This window comes from Schistocerca americana, chromosome X (genome assembly GCF_021461395.2).
Source record: "Schistocerca americana isolate TAMUIC-IGC-003095 chromosome X, iqSchAmer2.1, whole genome shotgun sequence".
Taxonomy (NCBI): domain Eukaryota; kingdom Metazoa; phylum Arthropoda; class Insecta; order Orthoptera; family Acrididae; genus Schistocerca; species Schistocerca americana.
The window spans coordinates 847,497,287-847,517,687 of record NC_060130.1 but is presented as its reverse complement, the minus strand read 5'-3'; the positions used below and the strand labels follow the sequence as shown (position 1 = coordinate 847,517,687).

At 39.3% G+C, this 20,401-nt stretch overlaps 1 protein-coding gene across 1 annotated transcript in view; it reads right to left on the bottom strand.

Moving 5' to 3' along the window:
• The window catches only part of LOC124556600 (E3 ubiquitin-protein ligase HERC2), an 832,907-nt gene that overhangs the window by 129,641 nt on the left and 682,865 nt on the right, over window positions 1–20,401 (bottom strand). The window contains exon 71 of the mRNA XM_047130567.1: window positions 6,881–7,058. Coding sequence (XP_046986523.1) covers window positions 6,881–7,058 — 178 coding nt within the window. The remainder of the gene's footprint in view (window positions 1–6,880; window positions 7,059–20,401) is intronic.

Here is a 20,401-nt window from a genome sequence, read left to right as displayed (position 1 = left end):
GTGGTGTCGCGACAGGCGTGAATGGAGGGACGAATGGAGACGTGTCGTCTTCAGCGATGAGAGTCGCTTCTGCCTTGGTGCCAATGATGGTCGTATGCGTGTTTGGCGCCGTGCAGGTGAGCGCCACAATCAGGACTGCATACGACCGAGGCACACAGGGCCAATACCCGGCATCATGGTGTGGGGAGCGATCTCCTACACTGGCCGTACACCACTGGTGATCGTCGAGGGGACACTGAATAGTGCACGGTACATCCAAACCGTCATCGAACCCATCGTTCTACCATTCCTAGACCGGCAAGGGAACTTGCTGTTCCAACAGGACAATGCACGTCCGCATGTATCCCGTGCCACCCAACGTGCTCTAGAAGGTGTAAGTCAACTACCCTGGCCAGCAAGATCTCCGGATCTGTCCCCCCATTGAGCATGTTTGGGACTGGATGAAGCGTCGTCTCACGCGGTCTGCACGTCCAGCACGAACGCTGGTCCAACTGAGGCGCCAGGTGGAAATGGCATGGCAAGCCGTTCCACAGGACTACATCCAGCATCTCTACGATCGTCTCCATGGGAGAATAGAAGCCTGCATTGCTGCGAAAGGTGGATATACACTGTACTAGTGCCGACATTGTGCATGCTCTGTTGCCTGTGTCTATGTGCCTGTGCTTCTGTCAGTGTGATCATGTGATGTATCTGACCCCAGGAATGTGTCAATAAAGTTTCCCCTTCCTGGGACAATGAATTCACGGTGTTCTTATTTCAATTTCCAGGAGTGTATAAACAACAACAAATAGAAGTTTAGTTTCATTGAATTCAACTACCCCTGCACAACATTCAATTATGCGTTCAGTGCAGTGCCGTGATAGGTCTATGGACTCAACAGGAATACTGTTTTTTACGTACAGAGCCACTCCCCCACCTCACAAGGAACTCCTTGAAAAACAGCCAGCTAATCTGTATTCTGGTAAAGGAAGCCTCTGAATTGTCAAATTATTTAAGTGGTGCTCCAACTTACCTATAATTTCAGAGTCACTATCTGGAAGCAGTTCACTAACTTCATCTCTAATACCTCATATTTTGATGAAATATGCTAATTCCTTCTCTACTTGGAAACATGACATCCTCTGAAGGTGAGCCCCAAGTTAGAGACACTTCCTTTAAGCAGGTATACCTATCAGCTGACTTTAATCTAAAAAAGGTGTACCTCTAACACCATCTACTACAGGAATTTTTCCTTGAGTGATCCCACCACCACTCACTACACTGTCACCTATGAACTTTGCCAGCCTCCCCTTCCCATACCTACTGAGGTGCAGGTCGTACCTAGTGAAAGCTGATATGCTGTTAGACCCAACTGGCACCACTGAAATATGACCCATGCCCTCTGCCATCAATACCCTTAACATACATCATGAGAGAGGATACTTTCTGTAGATGGCACAAGTGTTGTAACTGATTTTATTAGAAAGACAGCAACAGAGGACACTATTTATTATATTTTCAAAGAATTATTAAGTGGTTCTCTATGAATTTATTCTTGTTTAAATTTAGAAAAAAATCACTGTGTACAGTAAACATAATAAAACCAACTGTTAATATAGGACATGAAATGAAGTCAGTGAATGAATATGGCAATATGCTCAGACTTTTTGGATGTACGTATTCTGGAAATATGAACTTGGGGGAAAGAACACCCAAATCACTGAGTTCCTCAGACACCCATATTCAGCAACTTTTGCTCTTCATATAATTGCTTGTTTCAGAAATAAACACATCAATAACTTAAGATACATCTTAAGGCATAACTTTATGGGGTAATTCAGTACTTAGAAGGAAAGAATTGTGTGCACAAAAATGAGCAGTGAAGATAATGTTCATCCATGCAACATGTGTACGTGCATCTTCAAGGAGTCAAGCATTCTCATGGTATCTTCACAGTATAATCAAACACAATTTCAAAAGAACAGTAAAGCACATAGTTACAAAACTGAAAAAAAAAGTGACCACCATTACTTACCAGTAAAGATTCCAATGGTTTGGAAAGTTATTAAATACAAATCGAAAAGAATTCTATTACATCATCTTCTCAAAAATTTTGCAAAATGATGCCCCTTAAAACGAGCAGACTGACTAAGATCAAAATGACCACTTCCAACATGTCTAATTGCAATGATTTACTTTTATGTAAGTGCACTATTCACTGAAAACTCACATCTAACATTCCGCATGTGACAAGTTGCAATATATTTTCTGTGATGTTACTGCATTCTTTTCTGTTTGCCCGTTAGGATTCACCAAGACTTGAGTTTTATTTGACACTAACAACTCTTGATTGGTATAAACATTTTGAAATCCAGAAGTGTCCATATTTTTCACTTTTTAATGTTTCGAATTGCTACCTTGATTGTTTTCTTCATTTATATTTGTAAAGGAAAATTAAGAACAGGCTTCTTAAACTTTTGGTGCAACATGGATACAATTCATTTTATCAGAACCATCCTTTACTCACATAACTTTCTGATCTGTATTTCATTAATGATAATTTCTAGGTTCCAGTTCCAGCCTCTTCCAGCACATAAGGAATTCATTATCTTGTTTGGTCATGTAGTTTAAATTTGGCAGTAGAGCCATGTATGCTACAGCACAGCTGCCTGCCTGCCTGTGCAACACCCGTTTGTCTACCACTGCCCGTGGGTGCCTAAGTGCTCAAGCTGAACCAACCTACATTATGGCATAACTCAAGGGACTTTAGTGTCTGCTACACAACACAGTCTATTTAGATTCTCCTACCCAACATTAGTTCTCCTGAACTTGCCCTTCAATGGGCATCCTGACACCATTCTGAACTTAAATTCAGACAACATACAGTCTCTTTTCATGATTAGATTAGATTTACTTTCATTCCAATTCATCCGTAGTGAGGTAGTCCTCCATGATGTAGAACATGTCAGAAAAACAATAATACATGACAAATATTTACAACTGAAGCAAATAAGCTGTACCTTCCACAGGTCCCAAGTGGAATGTTCACAATTTTTTTAATGAACACTATATGAAAGAATCACTTTACAAACACTAATGCACTGAATTTAAAATAAAAAAGTTTTTTTTATTTATAAGGTAATAAACATGTAATAAGACTACAATAATACTTATTTACAATGAACACATTACTGCACTGAAATGGTGCGGAAGTTAGATTGTACGGAGAAATTTATCAGTGGAGTAGAAGGAGTTGGCCACCAATAAATCCTTTAGACTTCTCTTAAACGGAATTTCATTCGTTGTTAAGCTTTTTATGGCTGCTGGCAATTTATTGAAAATGTGTGTTTCTGAATAATGCACACCTTTTTGTACAAGAGTAAGTGCCTTAAATCCTTGTGAAGATTATTCTTATTTCTAGTACTGATTCCATGAATAGAGTTGTTGGTTTGAAAAAGTGATATATTTTTAATGACGAATTTCATTGAGGAATAAATATAATGGGAAGCAGTAGTTAGTATCCCTAGTTCTCTAAACAGGCTTCTGCAAGATGTTCTTGAGTTCACACCACATATAACTCTTACTGCACATTTTTGTGCTCGGAAAACTTTAGCATGACTTGATGAATTAACCCCCCCCCCCCCCCCCCAAAAAAAATCCCATATGACATTATGGAATGAAAGTAAGCATAACTAAAAGAGCACCATCTATGTCTACCCTGTAACAGCCAATGCTCACAGCCACAAGGCTCAGTGTAGTGCAAATGTGTGAAGTAACCAGGCAATCATGCCACGAGGACGCACTTGTGCTTCCTGCAGCCAACTGAGCGAGTTGAAAGAGGTCAAATTGTGAGTGGCAGGATGGTCATTTACGACAATTACCACACGAGTCGGATGTGCTGCGTCACATGTGCAACGATGCTGGTATAAGTGGTCACATGAACATTCAGGTTCTGAATGTCCACACAGAACAGAGGCCCACCAGGATCGTTGTATTGTAAGGGCAGTAGTGGCAGATCATACAACTACCACAGCACAGATAAGAGGGCTTATAAGCCCAGCTGTGTCAACACAAACTGTTGCAAACCAGTTATTAGCAGTGGAACTACAGGCAGACACACCTCTAGCCTCTTTTCTATTCATGTCACAGTGCAACAACATGGATGGCTCAACCAGTGCCAAGGATCACTTGGAAAATGGAGTCGTGTGCCACAGTCTTCAATGATGATAACAGATTTTGCCTGCATGCAAGTGATCATCATTTCATGTACAATGCAGACCTGCTGAGTACTGTCTCATAAAGTGCATTCGTCTAAGACACACTGACCCCACCCAAAGCCTTATGGTCTGGAGTGCGATAAGTTACAACTTTCATTCAACTTTGGTGTTTCTGGAGAGATGCTACCCAGCACTCAGTACGTGCAGAATGTTGTTAGACCTGTTCATTTGCCATTCTTGCAATAGGAAGGTGATGTGTTGTTCAAACAGGATAATTTTCGCCCACACACTGCCCGTGAAATTCAATGTACAACTTCCCTGGCCAGCATGATCTCTGGACTTGTCTCTGGTTGGGCACATGTGGGAAGATGGGTCGAGAAGTGACTTAAGCAACTCATCAATCAACAACTCTTACACATCTTCATGAACAGGTTCCCAGACAATATTCACCTTCTGTATGATCAACTGGATGCCAGAGTCAGCACCTGCACTGTCAATGGAGCCTACACCACGTACTAATATGGGTGTTTCATCATGGGTTGAGCTCTGATACCTCTGAACCACCTGTGCTACTGATCTGCAAATGTAATCATTTCACGTACTCCATATGTACTGTTGCAACAATAAATCTTGAGTGAATTGGAAACCTCTGAGAGCATGTACTATTTCTTTCCAGCTGTGTATTTTGTTTCTCCCAACTGATCTGATAGGGAGAAATATTTTTACTAGAATGAAATGCACCTAAATGGCAAAGGCAAGCCAAATAGAATGTGAAATTAGTATGAAGCATACATTCCTAATCACTTGGAGCTAGTCCTACTCCTATGCTGCCTCTGCCCCTTATCACATATACACCAGAGCTTTTGCACATCTACCGTATCATCAAAAACATCTCATGCTATTATCACAGAGATGTAATAGCATTGTGCATTCTTGCATGTCCTCCATAAAACAACAGTAGATCTTTTCACTATGTCTGAACTAGAAGTTATGGTTTGGTGGAAGAAAGTTTGGTCCAGTAACTCATGTTACACAAACTGTACACCACATTCATCTTTTCACATCACAGAGAAGCTCTCTGTGGACTCATGAGGATTTGCAGAATTTCAATATCAGTTGTTCAGCAAATTCACATACTCCAATAAACACAACCACACATCATCAGAAAAAAAGAACACAACCTCTCCATCATGCACAGGCTGTAATAGTCAGTTGCAGTATCAACATAGAGCGACAGTTGGTCAGTTAATGCACTACCATCACTCTGTAAGGTTCGTTTTGCATTTGTGCACAGCTCTTTGGGAAGATAGTCTGCCTCCATAGCTGAGTGGTCAGCAGGGCCAACTGCTGTGTGGAAAAGACAAGTTTGATTCCTAGTACTGCCAGGGATTTTTGGTTGGTGGCAGGACCGGACAGGTGTGCACTCAGCCTCGTGAGTCCAACTGAGTAGCTACTTAACCAATTAATAGTGATTCCAAGGTTGAGAAACCCAACGACTGCCAGGAGAGTGGTTTGTTGGCCTCTTGAGCCTCCGTATTGCATCCAGTGACGCCACTGGCAGACGATGATAAGGCGGTTGATTGGGCCAGATTCACCTGTGTAGAGCCAGTACACAGAACTTTATATCAGTTTGAAGTGCCAAAGGCACAATAATTTTCTCAGTCTTCCTTCCGAGGCTGGTCCTAACTCATCTTCTCACTTAAAACTGATATGCCATCCACCATTCTGTTTGAGCCATAGTCCAGGGCATAACAAGGCCTGCCTAACAGAGTGCTTGTTCCTGCACAACCTTGGAGACAGTGATTGAGGATCACTCTCCTGAATGGCTTAAGTAATGAAATGCATAGTAGCTGAGCTTAAATATTATGTACTGCTCTTTATGGAGTATCAGAAGTGTTTAAACTGTAAATATGGCTACCTTTTGAGAGCATCAGTATCTTTAATAAACATATGTTTTGGAGCTTTTATTTGGATACAGCTACAGTATCAACTGGTTGTTTTCTCCCTTTAATATTTAGATAAAATCAGTGTTTTTTCCTAGAAGGTTACAGCTATTAATAAAAAATCTGAAACACTGTTATCAATGTTAATTTAAAAATCTTCCTTCCAATTTATTGTAAGTTGATGCACATAATCCACAGGGGTTAGGAGTATCATCAAATGTACATCACTTTTTACAACTATGTTATAGTCCCTGCGAGTAATCTTAATACATATAAAAAATATAAGTGGTAAAAAGTCAAATCTAAGAGAAATGAAAACAACAAAGAAAGTGGAATTACAGAAACAAGTGGCTGAGAGTAGCTTGCCAACAGATCTGCAAATCTGTGGTGACAAAACCACTTGAAAACACTTAAAAAGAAAGGAAAATCAGGCTGCATGATGTTGAAAGCACAAAAATGTTAGTATGTGTAGAAGAGAAATAATTTAAAATAATTTGAAAGTTTGGAAATGATTCCAATAAAATCCTTCCGTGTGTGTAACCACATCATATATAATAAAACTACTAATGTCTTGAATGCTACTGCAAGCAACGTTCATTACCTTTATGAAGTCTGCCTGCAATAGCAACCAAAACATTGGTACTTTTATTACATATGAGATGGTCACATATACAGAAAAATTTTCTTGATGTAGACTCTGGCCACAAAAGCCTAAGCTCTTAAATTTGAAAATTGTCTTACCAATTTTGGTTTTAGCTGGTCTTCACTGTCTCCATGACCCAAGCGACCATAACGGCCCTTCCCCCATGTGTACACTTCGCGACGACTTGTTATAGCAGCAGAGTGAGCCCCACCACATGCTATATCTACTATTTCCTTCCCTCTCAAGGCTTCAACCACTCTTGGTCGATCACATGAGCTGAGGAAAGACAAACGAAAATACAAATCACATGATTACAGCTACAACAATAGTGCCAAAGACAGTATAGTTTCAGACTTGTCTTTAAGTTTCACAAATGTGCATTTGGCTTTCTGGTTGGAGCTGCCAGAGATAGTGTCGCGTGAATGAGGTATGCTTGTTTGTGTGAATGTGCATGTTTCCTTTTCTGAAGAAAGCTTTGGCTGAAAACTAAATGTGTAACAGTCTTTTCATTGCACCTATGCAACTCAGAGTGTCATCTTTATGGTGAGTAGTAATCTATCCTTCTCCTAATATTGTTGATTTCCAACCTGGACTTCCCATTGTTTGAAGTTTTAACACAAAAATCTGTAAACTTAAATTTACCAACTTATGCTAAATATTAAATTAATTAAATTAATGTCTTTTACAATGATATACACCTATTTGATTGAAATGTTCTCTCTGAACTTTCTCTTGGTGCACTTGGTGGGAAGTTGTGGGTTAAAGGAGGCAAGCTGTGTATGTGATGCAGCAGAAGGCAGACATTGTAGCTGGAATTGATAGCTGAAGGAAGCAAATAAATGTTACATTTTGTTATGCCAGCACCTGAAGTGTTAAAATATTGTGAAGTTACAAAAGGAGCATCAGCTGTGCTTTGTGCCATAAGTGGGCAGGAGCAGGGGTCACAGAGCCGAGCACAAACTGCTTCTTGGGGCACTAAGCTGAGATGGGTGCCAGAGGCACCAAACAGTAAGATTTCTATACAGGACCCATAATAATTAGTAGTGGCTGCTTGGGGCAGTGAGCTGAGAGGGTCAACAGAGGCCCGAAGCACAAGTTTTGTATAGTGAGCATATTCCTATTAGTAGCGAAAACAGACATGGGTGAAATGTATGACGGAAAAGCAGGGGTGGTGGGGATGGGGTAGGGGCAAATGATAAGTCACTAGCATGCAAAAGTGTTCTTGAACTGGCCCTTGTCTTTCACATGCCATCTGAGGGTGTTAGTAGTTTTGTAGGTAGTGATGGATCAGACTTTCAGATCCTAGCATCAGCAGATGTTCTTCATACAAAGGAGATCTTTGGATCTGCCAATATACAGGGTGTCCCAGCTATCTTGTCCACCCAAAATATCTCTGGAACAATAACAGCTATTGGAAAACGACTTTCACTGGTATCAATGTAGGGCTGCCGCCCATGAATGTACATATTTGGAAACATTCTAAAACGAAAGCATATGTGTTTTTTAACACAAACTTATGTTTTTTTAAATGGACCTCCTATATTTTTTCTTCAGCAATCCATAGCATGACAAAGCACATACACATTGGCGTTGATTGCATCGCAATATTCCCATTACATCCCGAGATATTGAGACGCGAAGTTGACGCTTGAAACACCTGACATGCGCAGCTAGCGCACGTCCTGAGGCTCAGGCGTGAACCCCACGCTGCCCGTAATCGCGATGTGATTGACATGCGTAATCACACTTCCATACTTATCAAGAGGTCCGAAACGAATAATACGGTCTGCTGCCATCCTGCTGCGATTACGGGCAGCATGGGGTTCACGCCTGAGCCTCAGGACGTGCGCTAGCAGCGCATGTCGGGTGTTTCAAGCGTCAACTTCGCGTCTCAATATCTCGGGGTGTAATAGGAATATTGCGATGCAATCAACGCCATTGTGTATGTGCTTTGTCATGCTATGGATTGCTGAAGAAAAAATATAGGAGGTCCGTTTAAAAAAAACATAAGTTTGTGTTAAAAAACACATATGCTTTCGTTTTAGAATGTTTCCAAATATGTACATTCATGGCCCCACCCCTACATTGATACCAGTGAAAGTCGCTTTCCAATAGCTGTTATTGCTCCAGAGATATTTTGGGTGGACAAGATAGCTGGGACACCCTGTATATATCTAGACAATGATGCCAACTTCAAGATAATCTGCTAAGTAAAATGTTATTGCAACTCCATTCAGAACAATGGCACAGGTCCATTAGATGGCTAAGTCATTGCACAGATGGTGCTAAATTGGTATATTACATGTGGATGTGTCATGCTTCAGATAATAATATTGTATGAAGAAATATTAATCACTGATGTATTTTTCATATAAGCTAGAAATGAAAAAAATTATAATGAATCCAAAAGTCAACAGAGTGGACACAAAATGGAAAAGCAACTAAGACCTGTGAACAATACGAATGAGGAACATAGAGGACATAACTACACACACTAAAGTGAAAGTTTCATACATCATTTCAGATTTTTTCTTCATCTTGTCAGAGTAGGAACAGTGATAGAAAATTTATTGGTTGTGACTTTCTTTTGCATGTGAAACAAATTTTTTGTAGTGGTTCATTATTGTTCAAACTTTGAAAATGGCATTAAAAAGAGACTCAACTGTTTCAGTCCCATCTTGTTCGAGGACAATGATTCAAGGTTAGGATTTTGCAATCACAGTATGGAAAATTCTGCAGACCCTGTAAAGAAACCATAACTAGAACAGCTTATGAGACATCAAAATTAACAGCCAGTGTGGGGAAAAAATAAAATGGAGTTAAAATGGCTATAAACAATGACGCTTTCAGGAAAAACTGAATAACATAATTCATGCCATTAAAAATGAAATAAGTGATCAATTTGAAAACACAAATTCCACAATTGCAGAATTAGATGACAACAGTCACAAGCATAGTATCCAGTGTTCAGACAGTTGGTCAAAAAGTAACTGATTTGGAAGTTAGTTTGTGAGGTGAAATTTCAGAAATTGAATCTAATACATGTACAAAAGTTGTATCTGTCAACAACACTTACAAGATAAAATTTTGTAATATAAATGAAAAAGTTGTTAGTGTTGAAAAGACTATTTGTGAAAAGGCAAATGATTGTATGAATGTCATAATTGGAAAATAATTTGCTGGATATTCAAAAACAATCACAGACTTTGCATGAAAGTGTAGCTGCAAAAACATTTTTTTAAACAGGTTCTAATTTTTTTGATTCTCATGTGCAACTTGAAATTTAAAAAAATGTCCAACCTGCCTAAATGATATTTACTCATCAAAATAATATTTATCTGATTTCATAAACCAGTTTTCATATTAAAGGATACAAGTACATACATACACCACTGTATGGACATGAATGCAAGTCACAGCAATGTATTTGTAGAATCGTGGGCTTACACATGCAACCCACATCACATCCGAGTTACCCGGGGAATTGGCGGTCTTACAATCGACAGCCAAGAGCTGCCATACTACACGCAACCACCAGACGGCTACTGAAGTGCTAGCAGAGGCCGCTGGCCACATGGACTTCTTTCCAACATTGGCTGTCCGGCAGGAAGCGAGACCAACTGTATCATGGAGCCGAGGGCTGTACTTAGGCTAGTGCATGGGCCTTGGGTAGAAAGTTCACTTTGAGTGGGCTTCCTGGGTCAGGAAACAGATGCTTATGCATTTCTTCAATAAGGAGCTCACTCCAGAGCCATAGGTAAACTGTCACTGTCATCCAAACTAGCCTTCTCATGCCAGATTGTGCAATGTGGCCATCCAGAACAAGTCACAGCTCCAATGCAGTGACTGACCACTGGACTTGTATTAGTTCTCTTTATCCAGCTTCACTGGACTTACAAAATTTTCTCACTGTGAACACAGCCTCTTACTGGTCTCTTCCAGACTTTGTTTCTGCACTAAATGTGCCACAAACTGCTAATTAGGCTTTGTAGGCTTTGTTTCTACATTAAGTGTGCAAAGAACTTTTAATTTAAAACTTTGTTCCTCCATTATCAGGCCTTCTGCATGAACTATTGTTTTGTGTTTAAATAAAAAGAGTTTGTCCCATCACCTGGACATCTGACTGAAGAAATGTTTTGTGTTCAAACACGAAGATTTTATTTTGTTCATGACTATTTTTAGTCTAGTTTCCATTAAGGAAAAATGTGTTCTCTTCATTCAAATACACTGGGTGTCATTTCATACATGGGCCGACGGCAGATACTTCAACATTGGCTGTCAAATAATCATTACTGTTCACTAATGTTCATTTTCTATGTACAATTTTAGGCATATTTTGTCTTTGATATATACACATATCCTTTAAAATAAGCTCTTGTTTATAAGACTTCATAAATGTTATTTCAACAAATATGTGTTATTTATGCAGATCAGACATTTTTTGAGATTTGAAATTATACTTAAAAATGGTTATAAGGCCAAAATCATGATTGTGTGAAATAAATGAATACAAATTTAAAGTTAAATGGTGGGAATTTCTCTCAAAAAGTGCTACATGACTGTTGTCCCCCAGGAAGGAAAAATCATTAACAGATTGTACTGTTTTCTCTAATACACCAGTGAAAAGTTTTCCTTATGATGGCAGTTTTCATCCTTTTGATTTGTTATAATACTGTAAAGACAATTTCATTCCAAAACTGACTGCCAAAATTAAATGTGAAAATATGTTTAGATGGGGAGGCACTACCTTGGCCATATCAGACTTGTACACAAGATTCAACTTATCAAGAATTTCAAAGGAATCCCCTTGACAAATTTTGGCCAGAGCCAGAGCAGGCTAGAATTAAAACTGAATGCCTCAGTGGGCCTAGTTACTGGGAGCGTACAGAGGTTATGGAAGAATTTGGTAAAAATCAATTAAAGATACTTGTTCATTTGAACCAACCTTTAGACATATCAAACAATCAATGCACTGAATTTGAATTTACCTGAGAATGTTTGGTGGGGGTTGGTATATGGGCCCGATGCATCAGTTAAACTGTTCTTCATATATGCAGGTAAGTTGGATAAAGCTTTTGAAAAAAATGACAAATGGGGTTTTCATCCAATTCTTTTTATTTAGGAGCGTTACAATGTAAACTGGGGGAATAATAACTATAATGGGAGAAATGAAGGGAATAGCCACAGAAATCAAGAAAGGGGACCACCAAGAGATTGTGATAAAAAGTAGACACAACAGAACAAGGAATATGAACAAAATAATGTAAACTGAAATTATAAACATCCGCCTCAGCATTTCAGTCAGAGAGCAATTAATGAGCTGATGAATTAACTGTCACATCATTGGAGGTCTAGAATGTGAGAGCAAAAATAATTTGAATTCATGGACCAATAATGGTGACAGATATCCAATGCAAAATGGTTGCTACAAAGGAGGGGTAAATACACAAATTAATAAAATTTGAGTGGATCAAGGATATTGGGGTAATTTCTGGAAGTCCGCAGCTCGTGGTCGTGCGGTAGCGTTCTCGCTTCCCGCGCCCGGGTTCCCGGGTTCGGTACCCAGCGGGGTCAGGGATTTTCTCTGCCTCGTGATGACTGGGTGTTGTGTGCTGTCCTTAGGTTAGTTAGGTTTAAGTAGTTCTAAGTTCTAGGGGACTGATGACCATAGATGTTAAGTCCCATAGTGCTCAGAGCCATTTGAACCATTTAATTTCTGGAAACACAGAGCTAAAGGACAGAACAAAATAAAGAAAAAAGATGTTACTTATGAATTGCAGGAAGGTAACCTAGAAAACTTTTACAATATTGATAAGGGAAATTTTTTTAATGAGGATGGTGATGATAATTTAAATATTTATGATACGTTCTCTGAAAGTGAAGAGGTAGTGGGGCACGAGCAGAGTGAGAAACCTATAGTAGATGACGATGCAGGCAGTACTTCCTGGATAAAGCTGACTCATCATGCTAAACTATGATTGACTGCTATTCACCTGGACTCTGCTACGGGTTCTCTAGCCTGCCAGAGAAGACCTGGAAATGGACTGTTCAATGCTTAACTTTAAGTATACCCAGCCATGCTGTTTCATTTACTAATTGCTAGCTTTTTCACATCAGCTACACTGATATGTCCTAATTCAGGTACTGTTGCGCATCGTCTTCAATGTATTAGTGAGTCCTTTGTGTTTACTAGTTATGCTAGTGTCTCTAACTAACATCTGCATGCATCACATATCTGAACTGTTGTAACTCAGGATAAAGAATCTTATTTCTTTCAAGAGTAATCATTTGTACTTTGTTAAAATAAAGAAGTTGTTTATTTTATTATTGCATTTTTGTAATTCTTCACACATTCTACACATCCTGTGATAGTTGTGGCAAAATATGATGAAGGTGTTGCACTTGTTCTATCCAGACATCTGAAAAATTTATTGACAGAGAAAATGAGCATCCTGAAAATGTAAATGAGTTATTGCATACGTGAGAGTTTATTAAACTGATGACAAGTTTAGATTTAACTTCTGGATTTGATTCCACTGGCTCCAGAATCTTAGAAACACATTATACTTTTGTAGAATGGTAAATTCTGCAGGTATTGCATTCTACCCTTTGGTTTAAATGTTTATGTAGCCGAGTTTGTCAGAGCTTTGGATCTGGTTTTAGGTCATGAATTGTCTTCTAAATTAACCACAAATGTTATAATATTTTGCATTGCAGACATAGTTTGGATGTCAATTACTTATTATTAAAAGAAATTGTTGATAAATTGAAATCAGGACGGATGATCTTAAAATCTGAAAAAAGTAAATTTGTGGTCAATCATATGAAATTTCTGCAACACTGCATTCTTGAATGTATATTGCCAGATTTTGGTAAAATTGAAGCCACAGCTGAGTTTCCATAACCCAAAAATCAAAAAACAATTGCAATCCTTTTTTGGAATACGTGGATATTATAGAAGTACATTAGTAATCTGTTCTGACTACAAGAGCACAAGTGAACACAACACTTTATTACTTCAAGTCTTTGATACAGAAAATACACTTGCCACAGAGTGGCTGCCCTACTAGTCCTAGTCGCATCGGCTGAAGTAAACATCAGACTGTGCATGAGTCTGGCCGGGTCCAACTCTGTAACTCATCAGCTGGCCGGCAGAGTGCAGTACAGGGAGGCTGCACCTGCATCTGAGAGTGGGGGGCCTCTGTGGTGCTGGCATCTTGGAACATCTGTGGCGTGCTGTACAACTGCATACCCGGATTGCAGTTCTGGAATCTTACACGAGTCACTACATAGCCAGAGTATGATTGCACCATATTCATGTAATTTACTGAAAAATAATACCATCTGATTATGGGAAAAAGAGTGCCAAGAAGGTTTTTATTCTATAAACAGTTTCATTTTAGGGGGATTTCAGCTTCCCTCCTGTATTCAAACTCCGTATGCGACTCAGAGGAGTCAAGACATTTCAGTTCTAGCAAAAGTGAACTTCAATCATGGAAACACATTGGTTTAAGAAGGTGCTGTGTTTCCTGAACTCTGCTTTGCTTTTATCAAGAATGTACCACAATTTAGAAGATTTCCACCATGGATAAACTGTTAGACCTTCGAGCACTCACTGGATCTATCTTGGCTTGGAATACTTACACCAGTGGCATTATATTTGAGCAGCAAAATTTTGTTGGGAAGTGTGGTCAGACACAGGAACAGTTACAACAGCTTTTTACAAATTGTGAGTGAGACTTTATGTCTGTTTCATAAACTGGCTGCTGCTGAAGTGACAGACACAATCAGGCTTTCAGCCAGTAAGACATTCGTCAAAAACAGATGACACTTGCCTGAGACAGCAGTCACATGTGTGAACAGAAATAATTTAAACAAGCTTTTTATGTCCCCTAATGTTTTTTTTTTACATTAACACAATTGAAATTATGTTAAAACAGTATTGTTTTATTCATGTCAATTCATGTGCAACTATTGGTCTGTTATTTTATGCAGATAACAGACAAAAATAAAATAGAAAATACATAAATAAATAAATGTCTCATTTGTGAAAACTAATTCCAGCTACATAAATTTAATCAGAATACAGCTAGCAGATCTGCTAGAACATTATAAAAATGAGATCATCATGAAGGAAATTATTTTGCAGCAGTATGCATTTGGCTCTAGATTAAAACATGATAAACCAAAATTCAGATTAAATACAATTGCATATTTACATTCCCCTCTCCAGGAATAGATGAAGTTTTCAACAGGGAGTCAAAACCCATCATACAATTATTCAGATGTGCAGATATTTATTTTTTAGTTAGTGATTCATTATGCTTTCAGAATTCTAGAATCAGTGGATGTTCTTCAGACAAAACAGACATAATTGTGCCTCTATAAGAAGGCAACAAAGCAAACTTCAAGACAACAAGCTAAGTAAAAAGTTATATTTTAGTTAAGTGAATATACTCTTCAATGCAACCCCATTCAGAACAGTGACAAACGTCCATTCCATGGACAAGCTAACGTATAAAACAGTACTGAATCTGTAACCATATTATGAAAAGGAAAGTTGCCACTCACCATACAGAGCAGATGCTGAGTCGCAGATAGGAACAACAAAAATACTGTCACAACTAAAGCTTTCAGCCAGTAAGACATTCGTCAAAAACAGATGACACTTGCCTGAGACAGCAGTCACATGTGTGAGTTGTGTTTGCATTAGTGTTGTGTGACAAAGGCCTTACAGGCCGAAAGCTTTACTTCTGACAGTCTTTTTGTTGTGCCTATGTGCGACTCAATATCTCCGCTATACGGTGATTGGCAACTTCCCTTTTCATTATACTGTTACATTCCATCCTGGATTTTCCATTGTTTGATTTAGTACTGAATCAATATATTACAATGGATATTAATTTCTGGAGGAGAATGTTTTGTTGTAGAATTTAATTCTCATCCTGGACTGATTCATATACATTTCTAACCTGAAGTGGATGTTACAGTTTACCTCTGTGTTGTAATAATTAATTTGTGTAGTGGTGTTCCAGTACCTAATTATGACAGAGGCGTCCACCCATGCACAGCGGCACAGTCATCTGGATATCAAACTGATATACATCACTTGTGCAGTCGCTAGGTCTGACAGAGAAGACATGAGTGCCCATATTCAATGGTGCAGTTGTACAGGTTATTAGACCTATGTGAGACTCACTATGAACCAGGCACAAGGAACTGGCAAGGCCAATCAAGGACAGCCACTGAGAGGATATACTTCAGTGAAATGTAGTGGATCATACCGAAGAGTTACTTCAATGTGGGACTTGAGCTTTTCCTGGCATATACAATGTTCAAGTAACTAATGGGAATGCAGCCAGGTGATGTCATCAACAACCCCCGATATTTTGACAGGAGCACATCCTGCCATTTTGAAGACATAACTGCAGCAAGTAAGTACTGTGCGAAGGAAATTAAAACCTTGGTTCCCAGAGAAACTTCAGAAAGATAACACTGATACACACTGTAAGCATTAGTGCCATTACAAACCAAAGATGACTGATGACACAAATTATGAATGGTGAAATTAATAATAAATAATGCATGAGATAGCATTAAGTCTGTCTTCCTGTTCTTTGACAGGGGAAAGAGCAGGATTCCATATAGAATTTAAACAAATACCATCATCTCTATTTATAAGGTTACTTGCTAATTTAATTTCAACAGCTTCCTTAAGGGGGGTAGGACGTTAAACGGGCTGTCTTGGAGCAGGAGAGACACCACAGGACTTTTTAGTTCCCACTGTCTATACTTTTATGAATAAATTCATAAAACTTTGTCAGCATGACCAGGAAGGATTCAGGATTCACAGTCATAGCAGTGGAAGTTCAAAAAGATAACAAAATTATTTTTGTTTTACATGTGAAAATTCATCATTTTTGTTGCTGTAGGTATATATTTCTTCATAAGTATGAGAAATTCTTCGATGAACTTTGCACAGCACAAAAACCATACTTACAGGTGTATGAAACTCTAGAAATTATTTAATTTATAAAAAATGATGGTGCTGTTACATTTTAAACTTCATGTTTAGAAAAAACTCAAATTTTATAGTTAATGATTTCAATTTTTACCACAGTTTTCAATAGATTTGGAAAATTCTATAGTTTCATACACCTGTAAGTACAGTTTGTATGCTGTGCAAAATTCATCGAAGAATCTCTGTTACTTATGAAGAAGTGTACCTATAGCAACAAATGCAACCAAGGGTAAGTGAAAAAAGGTCAAATTACACATTTTGAACTTCCACTTGTATGAGTGTAAATCCTGAATCCTTTCTGGTCATTTTGACAAAGTTTTATGAATTTATTCGTAGAAGTGGAAATTAAAATGTCCTCTGATGCCTCTCCTGGTCCAAGTCATCCCGTTTAACGTCCTACCCCCCTTAATAATACTATCCCAATAGCTGAAAATGGATGCCACAATCTTGAACTGTTACATTCCATTGGATGACTGGTGCCAAGACAACGTCCAGCAACTGCAGATTTGCTCAGCTGTTGTATATGTGCATGCCGCTTGTGCTTAGTACACTGGTCCTCCACAGTCCTGACAGTGTGACCAATATATGACATGCCACAACTGCAAGTAATACGGTACACACCTGCCTTACACAAACCAAGATCATCCTTTATGGAACCTAAAACGACAAGAACTCTGATCTGGTCGAAAAACACACTTCATGTCATATTTCTGCAAAATACGAGCTTTCCCATTTGAAAGGCACAGTGCACAGTTGATCTGTCTTTCACTATACCCATTCAGATGGAACGTGACTTCAAGATGCGCCAACTCAGCTGACAAAGTATCAGGGTCCGAGATGACATGGGCTGTGTGAACCAATGTACAAAGTACCCCTTCACACTGAGATGGATGGTGACAACGATCAGGTAGCAGATACAAATCAGTGTGAGTAGGCTTCTTATAAATGGCATGCCCCAACGTACCATCACTCTTGCATCTGACCAACACATCAAGGAAGGGAAGACGGCCATCCTTTTCCACCTCCACTGTCGAACAAATATTCGGGCGGGCTGAAAGCAGGTGTTCTAAAAAGTCATTCAAATTCTCATGCCTTGTGGCCAAACAACAAAAGTATTGCCCATATATCTGAAAAAAAAAATCACACAGGATTTAAAACTGCCACCACCAAGGCATGTACCTCAAAGTCTTTCATAAACAAAGTGGCAATAATAGATGACAACAGGCTTCCCATTGCAACTCCATCTGTCTGCTTGTAATACAGGTCATTGAATAAAAAGTAAGTGGAAGTCAAGACATGTCCAAATAGGTTCGTTAATTCAGTATCAAACCCAACCCCAATCAACCACAACAAATTAGACAGAGGAAGTTGAGTGAAGAGAGAGACTCCATCAAAACTTACTAGAATATCAGAGTAATTCAATCGCATTCCCTCTAATTGACATAAGGAATCTGCTGAGTTCTTAATGTGGTGCTCAGACCAACCAACAGAGTAGCAACGTCTTTTGCTATACAACATGTTGGAGCACCAATGTTACTCACAATTGAACAAAGAGGAGCCCATTCCATGTGCACCTTAGGGAGGCCATATAACCTACAGGAAACTGCACAATAAGAGTTAAGACCCTTGACTGTCTCCTGTGATAAGGAACTTTTCTTCAGGGAGCTGTTAGTCTTTCTCTCAACAAATTTGTGGAGTCAGCATCAATCCTGCGATATGCTGAATCAGACAGGAAACACTACATCTGCACTGCACTGCTGACAACAGCCGAGCAAATCTGCCATCGCAGGACATTGTCTTGGTACTTGTGATCCTATGGAATATGACAACATGGAGATTTTGGCATGCACTTCGAACTATATGGATAGTGTTATTAAGGAAGCTGTTGATATTAAATTAGCAAGTTACCTTATAAACAGAGATGGTGATTTTTGTTTAAATTCTGCATGGAATCCTCTCTCTCTCTCTCTCTCTCTCTCTCTCTCTCTCTCTCTCTCTCTCTCACCCCCCCTCCCCCCTCCTCATCCCTTGTCAAGAAACAGAGGGGCAGAGGTAATGCTGTTTCAGCCATTGATTACTAATTTCACTATCAATAACTTCTGACGTAAGTAATCTTTGGTTTGTGATGGCACTAATGTTTACGAAGTGTGTGTGTGTGTGTGTGTGTGTGTGTGTGTGTGTGTGTGTGAGAGAGAGAGAGAGAGAGAGAGAGAGAGAGAGAGAGAGAGAGAGAGAGAGGAGAGAGAGCGAGAGCGAGAGAGAGAGAGAGAGAGTTGTTTACGAAGTGTGTGTGTGTATGAGAGAGAGAGAGAGAGAGAGAGAGAGAGAGAGAGAGAGAGTTTATCTTTCTGAAGTTTCTCGAGAACCGAGATTTTAAATTCCTTTGCACAGCACTTACGTGATACAGTTATGTCTTGCAAATGGCAGTGTATGCTCCTGTCAAAATATCAGTGGTTGTCAATGATGTCACTCGGCTGCATTCCTGTTAAGTTATTTGGAGTTATTTTAAGTTTTGAGAGTGCATAATACGTTGTATTTTCGAAGTTTTCCTTAATCACAGTGTTGATTTCAAGACAGTCAGTGGCCATAATGAACCACAAGATGGTGTGTGTGTGTGTGTGTGTGTGTGTGTGTGTGTGTGTGTGTGGAACTTATGAGCACTCATTGATGAGGTTATCAGTGCCCTTGCACTCATTAAAACAAATGAATGTGAATTAAATCTCTAGACTTGTTGCACAAAACGAGAAGGAAAGCTATAAAATGACACTCATTCACTTACTCCCACCTCACTCGTGTTGAGTCACACAATCACTCTATCTCATATGCCTAAAGACAACTGAGAACGTATCGAAGAATTAAAACAGATATAAAACCACAGAAGAGCTAAAAGGAAGACACAGAGAAATGTAACTGGCTAACGGTTTACATTAAACATGGGGGAGTCTGTCACCCTGATAACACACAAAAAGTATCTCCCTAAATTTTTGGAAACAAAGTTCGACACATCAAAAACCTTAAAAGCTATACCACATTAATTTGAACATCATTTAAAAAACAAAACAGGGCAGATCTAATGGCAAATCTCTCCTTGCCCTCTCGTCCGGGTATAAAAAACAGTCTAGTAAAATGTGGTGCACAGTGATGTGTTCGCCACAAGCACTACACATTGGAGGGTCATCGCGCATAAGTAAGAAGAGGGCTGTGGCTTATGCGAAGATGATTAAGGAGGACCTCATCCTGTCTTTGTGGTATTCCACAGCCACATGGTGGACTTTGGACTTTATGAGACACAGTCACCTAGAGCCACTCGTGTTCCCATCGAGACATGACTTTGTACCTCAACTGCGAGGTGACAGCAAGCAGGGGGATGGCACACTGAAATAACTGAGAAATACAACATGCTTCCCTGGCTGCAATATCTGCCATTTCATTCCCCACAACACCCATCTGCCCTGGTACCCAGAAACTTTTTCCCTCGTCATTGTAGTTGAAGCAGGTCATCCTGGATATTCTGGACTACTTTATCTGCTGGGTACAAGAATTGGAGAGAGTGAAGGGCACTCAGAGAATCGAAACAGACAAGAAATTTAGCATTGGA